At 30.3% G+C, this 6,000-nt stretch overlaps 1 protein-coding gene across 1 annotated transcript; it reads right to left on the bottom strand.

Annotated features, from left to right (window-relative positions):
• Positions 1-602: 602 nt before the first annotated feature.
• Positions 603-4,623, bottom strand: LOC133817582 (protein DETOXIFICATION 40). The gene is made up of 7 exons (XM_062250133.1): positions 4,016-4,623; positions 3,295-3,926; positions 1,683-1,739; positions 1,306-1,544; positions 1,070-1,188; positions 882-968; positions 603-741 (listed from the first exon to the last, which is right to left on the bottom strand). Exons 1-7 carry the CDS (start codon positions 4,382-4,384, stop codon positions 670-672), a joined length of 1,575 nt encoding a protein of 524 aa, XP_062106117.1. The 5' UTR covers positions 4,385-4,623; the 3' UTR covers positions 603-669.
• Between the last annotated feature and the right edge of the window lie 1,377 nt (positions 4,624-6,000).

Below are 6,000 nucleotides of genomic sequence, written 5' to 3'. Positions count from 1 at the left end.
TATAATTTGAAACTAATTTTTAAGTTTTTTTTTTGTTTGATTAATAAAAAAAATCACTATTATTCCTATGTAAATTATATTAGTGACTAAAAAGTGAATTAAAATTTTTTATTAAAAAAATTACTATACAATATACTAAAAGTAACTTTTAATGATAAGCTATATAGTAATTTGTTATACTTTATTATAATTTATTAGTTTCTAAAAAATGAGTAATTAGTAACGTGAAAGTGTTTTAAATAATAAGACATCATAATATAACATAAAAATGACTAATCGGTATTTTAAGATAAAAAAATTTCAACAAATAAGTTTTTGAGGTAGCCAAAATATATATGAAATAATAGGCTCTAAAAATAATTTTTTTACGAAAAAGTAACCAACAAGTAATTCATCACAATTTTAACTAACCAAAGGTTTCTTTTGAAAACCTAGAAAATCAAGAATTTTGAGATTTCAGAAATGTTTCTAATTCATGTATATTATTTTTAAAATTTGGTAATTTTTAATGATATGGCGAAATATTTTTGTAAGTAAAATTTTGTCGGTTATTTTTATAATTATTTTATGTTATATGCATAAAATTGTAAAGATTATAAGCATGAAAAAAATTAATATGTTCAATATAGTTAAATATTGCGACAACTTGTAATGATAATCATCATTCATTCATGTGTTCAAAATCTGTTTCTTATTGGTCTGATCATCCCATTTGTTCAACCTCTTGAGCGATTCTTCCACCTGATGATTAAAATCGATGATATTTCAAATTAATGAATTATCTCATTTTCTTTTACTTGATAATCAAATCAATATATATATATATATATATATACTTATATGAATAATTAGAATAATTTGAAGCCACCATCAACTGTTACCTCTCTGTTCCAGTCGGTCCGAAAAGTTATCCACAACAGTATTAATGTTTGAATGACAGTTCCTCCAATCATTCCGAGCCATATTCCCTGTAAATACAGCCCACCATGACCATGAACATATACATACATAAATATATATGTATAAGAGATAGAAATAGAACTATAATTGGGGATATATATATACGTACCTTAGCACCCAGCTTGAAGTAAAATCCTAAAAGCGAGCCTAAAGGTACTCCAACCACGTAGTAACTGCCTACATTTATATATGCAACTAAAGTTTGCCATCCGCAGCCAACAGCAACCCCTATTATTCCATATTATAATGAACAATTTGCAGACTTATTATTAATTAATTAATTAATTGGAAATAAGTTAATTAAATTAGTGGTGTGTATGTATGTATGTATGTATAGTAGTGTACCTGACAAAACGGGTTGAACTCCGTTGAGGAGAAGAGTGAGGGAGAGAAGTGGGCAGAGATCAGAAACAGCAGCGGCCACCGTTTCACCGTCAGTAAAGGCGTAGCTAATGACGTCGCGTAAGGCAAGCACTGCTATGGCCGCAATCACTGAGATGATGAATGAGATCACTGTCACCACTATCACTGAAAACGCTGCTGCCTTTGGATTCCCTGCTCCCAGCTCGTTACTCACTCTCACGCTGCATCCGCATATATATATATATATATATATTTTGCCATTATTATTATTAATTACATCAAAATTATAAACATTATTATTAACTACATATAATATTATCCAATATAAAAGTAGTATATATATATATAGCAAGATATACCTTGCTGCTGCATTGAACCCGACTGAGATCATGAATACCCATCCGGAGATAGTTGTGCTGCAATATTTACCATATAATATATTAATTAATATATAACAAAAATTAATATTTATATATATATGTACATAATAATGTAGTGGGATAAATTAAAGTATGAACTATATATTCAAGTTATATATATGCACTTTTAAAATTTATTTAGTCACCTCATATTTTTATTTAAAAAAAACAACAAATTAGATTGCGTCTTAACACTTTTTAATTTTGTTTCACTTTCTAAATTAATTATGTACCTTTAAAATATTTTATTGTTATTATTATAGTTTTAAAAAATTCAAGTAGTGTTATAAATGAATTAAAATTATATTAGTGATGATAAAATAAGTATAAAATAGTTTCGTTTACAAACAAAAATGACAAAAACTATACAAATAAGTAATATTAATTTTTGTAAAACAAAAACTATCATTACAATTTTAAAAAATAACTAATTAAATATGATTCATAATTGAAATAGAAATGTGCTACATAATAAAAGTTAGAAAAACAAAAACAAATATTTCTTTTAAATAGTGGAGTGGTAACTAAATTATTTTATTACTCGTTTTTTTTTTTTTTTTGCAATGTATAACATGCTGATATTATTATATTATTTTAAATTTTAAATATATTATAAAATTGCTCCTTCTAAATTAAAAGAAAAAACCTTGTCACATATAAATAGAAATTCAACTTATCATGGTATCTGCACGCAATACTATGCGCAGTTTATTTTTTGATTAAAAACATTGCAGTGCTATCTATGACATGGCATGAGAATATATATTCTGACATATATACCAAAAGATAGATGGATCTGGACAAGAAGACAGCATTGTTTTAGGCCAGTCACGTGGCTATATATATATATATATATAAAATATTACGATATTACATACAATAGATTATATTCGTTTAATTCTTGTTCAAACCTCCCTTCATCACTTTACTTAAATTTAACAATAAGTCTCCTATCTAATTTTTATCTTTGGCAGATATAAATTTCATAAACTGAAAAATAAAAAAATTTGGATATTTTTTTAAAGGAAAAAAGAATCATCTTTTATTAAACATGAATTAAATATATTTTTTTCAAGGAATTTAAATTTTAAGTTTAAAATTAAAGGTTTATTTTGTCCTTTACTTCTCTGATACGGTGGTTTATGACAATTATATTGTTGGAATGCTTTTCAATTATTTAGAGCAAAAAGTGGGAACTGTTCTATTAAGTATTGTAGAACCTTTCCGTAGAGTTTTTATTCATCCTAATTTTAGCCTAATTTAATTTTACCATTTTGACCCTAAATTTGAAATATTCAGAATTTGGCATCTGAAGTTATATATTTGCTTTGAAGATTTAAATATTCCATCATGAAGAACTATAATATAAGTTTAAATTTTTGTCATTAATTTTTTTAGTTGTTAACAAGGGTATTCAAAATCATTTCATAAATCCTAATAAACAGTAGTTAATAAAATAATGGATATGGAGATTCACAGGAGTCAAAATCAATGAAATTGATAACAAGTTTGGGGTCCTAGCTAATAATGAGATTAAAGTGGAGTAAATTACCAAATGGAGAGTGAATCGAGAGCCAATTCTGGGTTCTCGAGCAGGCCAGCAAGAAGAACCAGAATCTGAAAATACCAAGCTTCCAGGCAAAGCATCACGGCCGAAGCCGCCGATAGCTTGAAAAACTTGGGCAACCCGGAAAACGCTTCGACACTAAACCCGGCCCAAGTCTCCTTACACCGCTCGCTCTTGACGATATAAATGAACTGGGCCACCACAATGATCCACCACGACAGACTCAGCACCAGAGAAGCGCCCAACAAACCCAGTCCTATCTTGTACACCGCCACCCAGGTGAGTATAACGTGGACCACCAGCGTGGCGGCTGAGATGTACGCACTCGGTGCCACGATGCTCTGCGCCTGCAGAAACTTCTGGATTGGGAAGTTTACGGCGTACGCAAATATCTGAGGAATCAGACCGTAGATGAACAGAGCCGCCGCCGATGCGATTCTCTCCGACTCGCCGAGGAAGACGAGGAAAGGCTTCGAGAAGATGTAGACGAAAGTGAGGAGTATTCCGGTGAGGGTGAGGAGTATGGTTGATCTCTGTAGATACACTCCTAACATTCCGTACTTCTGTGCTCCAAAGGCTTGTCCGCATAGTGTCTCAACTGCGCTTCCCATGCCCAACTATTCCAATCATAGCAAAAGCATTAAATATTAATAAATTTATTTGAAATATGTGCGTGTGACTGAGATAAAACGTACGACGGCCTCACCATAAGGCCATAGGCGAAGATTTGGACGCCGTTGTTGCCGAGAGAGGCGGCGGCGAGTTCTAAGTTTCCGAGGTGGCCGGAGAAGATTTGTGTCGACATAGACATGAGATAGTTAATCATGTAGACGATGACGGCCGGAGCGGCGAGGAAGAAGAGTAGCCGGAGCTCGATCTTTAAAGCAGGCCAAAAACGCTCAACGAATGAGACGTTGGTGTTGGAGAGTATTGCTTCGAGTTCGCCGCTCGATTCGTGGTGCCCTTTTCCGAACGAGGACGACAAAATAACTGGCACTGGCGAGTCGTATTCATGAACGACGGCCGGTTCAAGCAGCGGTCGTCGATTATCGATGTCGTTTGCCGAAGAATCCATTATGGGGTTGGTCTCGTATATGTTACTGATATTTAATGAGTACTACTTGAGCAAAAGCTATACTGACTTTATCGAGCTCCGATTAGTACTGCTTCGGTTGAGGCTGAGACTATTTCGTTCCAATACTAATTAAGGGTCATATAAAAGTATCCTATAAGATATATGTTTATATATGTATATGTGTCATTGTTGAGAAATTGCTACATGGAGAAATGACAGCCAAGAGAGTTGAAGAGAGAGTGTTAAAAGAGATTACTACTTGTTCTTGCAATGTGGAGAAGTGAATTATTATTATTATTATTATTATTATTATTATTATGTGCTCTTAATGTATAATGTACAGGGATGGCGATTTAATTAATTAAAAACTATTTATATGCCAGTGGGATTAGAGTAGTGTAATGTCTCATTTAATTGGATATAGATCAATAGGATAGGTGAACAATTTTGAATACATAATGTATAAACATATATAAATATATGAGTTCACCCTTAATGGTGATTGAGTTTTTTCCTCATGGATGGGTTATCAATTAATAGCCATTAGATTAAGATCCAATGGTCCACATTTAAAGATGTTAATTAATGCTATCTTTGAATTTTTCAAACTTGGTAATTGGCTACCTGCTTACACGGCGGTCACTTTTTAATTTAATTAAATAATTAAAAAAATCATTATTTAAGATTCATTCCAAGATTCCATATCCCCATTCCTTCTTCATTCCTTCTCCATTCCTTTCATTCCTTGTTCATTCATTGTTCTTTCCAGATTCATTCTTTATGCATTAATGACTCTTATCTTCCCAACTACAATTAGTTGGCTAATTAATAAAGCATATTTCGAATTTTCTATATATTATATATATTTTTATACAAAATTTACTCATCTTAAAAAACTTGTTTATTGAAGAAGCTCCAATTTTTGAAAGTGTTTTCAAGTAAGTTTTCTATGTCATTTTCGAAAATCACTAGTAGATTTTCTATTTTTTAAAAAAAAAATCCATCTTTTTTTTTTGTTATGTAGTATTTGAAATTTACATAGATGAGTAAATCTTATTTCTCTTGAAAAACTTGTTTAGTAAAAACCCACAAAAATTATTTTTTTGAAAGTGTTTGATGAAAATACTCTAGATTTTTCATAGTGTTCTTTGTAAGATTTTCAATCGTTTTTGTGCTTTCTTTATTTTTACAAACAAATTATCATCTATTTCTCCAATTTCATATTTCGAAATTCACTACTAGAGGTTTTTTTTTTTAAAAAAAATCAACTTAGTTTTATTTTTCATGTAGAATTTGAAATTAAAAAAAAAAAGACTAAATCTTATTTCTCTTGAAAACTTGTTTATTAAAATCTCACAAGAACAATTTTTTTAAAAAATGTTTGATGAAAAAGCTCTAGATTTTTCGTAGTGTTTCTTGCAAGATTTTCAATCATTTTTGTGCTTTCTTTATTTTTACAAACAATTTATCATCTATTTCACCAATTTCATATTTCGAAATTCACTACTAGATCTTTTTTTTTTTAATTCCAACTTAGTTTTATTTGTCATGTAGGATTTGAAATTCAAAAAAATGATTAAATCTTATTTCTCTTGAAAAACTTGTCGAGTAAAATC

This window comes from Humulus lupulus, chromosome 2 (genome assembly GCF_963169125.1).
Source record: "Humulus lupulus chromosome 2, drHumLupu1.1, whole genome shotgun sequence".
NCBI lineage: Eukaryota > Viridiplantae > Streptophyta > Magnoliopsida > Rosales > Cannabaceae > Humulus > Humulus lupulus.
The sequence above is the reverse complement of the archived record's forward strand: the minus strand, read 5'-3'. Positions and strand labels throughout refer to the sequence as shown.

Bases quoted from the DNA above. Each gene is read 5' to 3' on its own strand.
- LOC133817582 (XM_062250133.1), bottom strand. From the start codon at position 4,384: ATGGATTCTTCGGCAAACGACATCGATAATCGACGACCGCTGCTTGAA. The intron at 1,545-1,682 runs GTATATCTTGCT...ATGCGGATGCAG, and splicing joins GGGTTCAATGCAGCAGCAAG to CGTGAGAGTGAGTAACGAGC. The intron at 742-881 runs GTAACAGTTGAT...TTTAATCATCAG, and splicing joins GGACCGACTGGAACAGAGAG to GTGGAAGAATCGCTCAAGAG.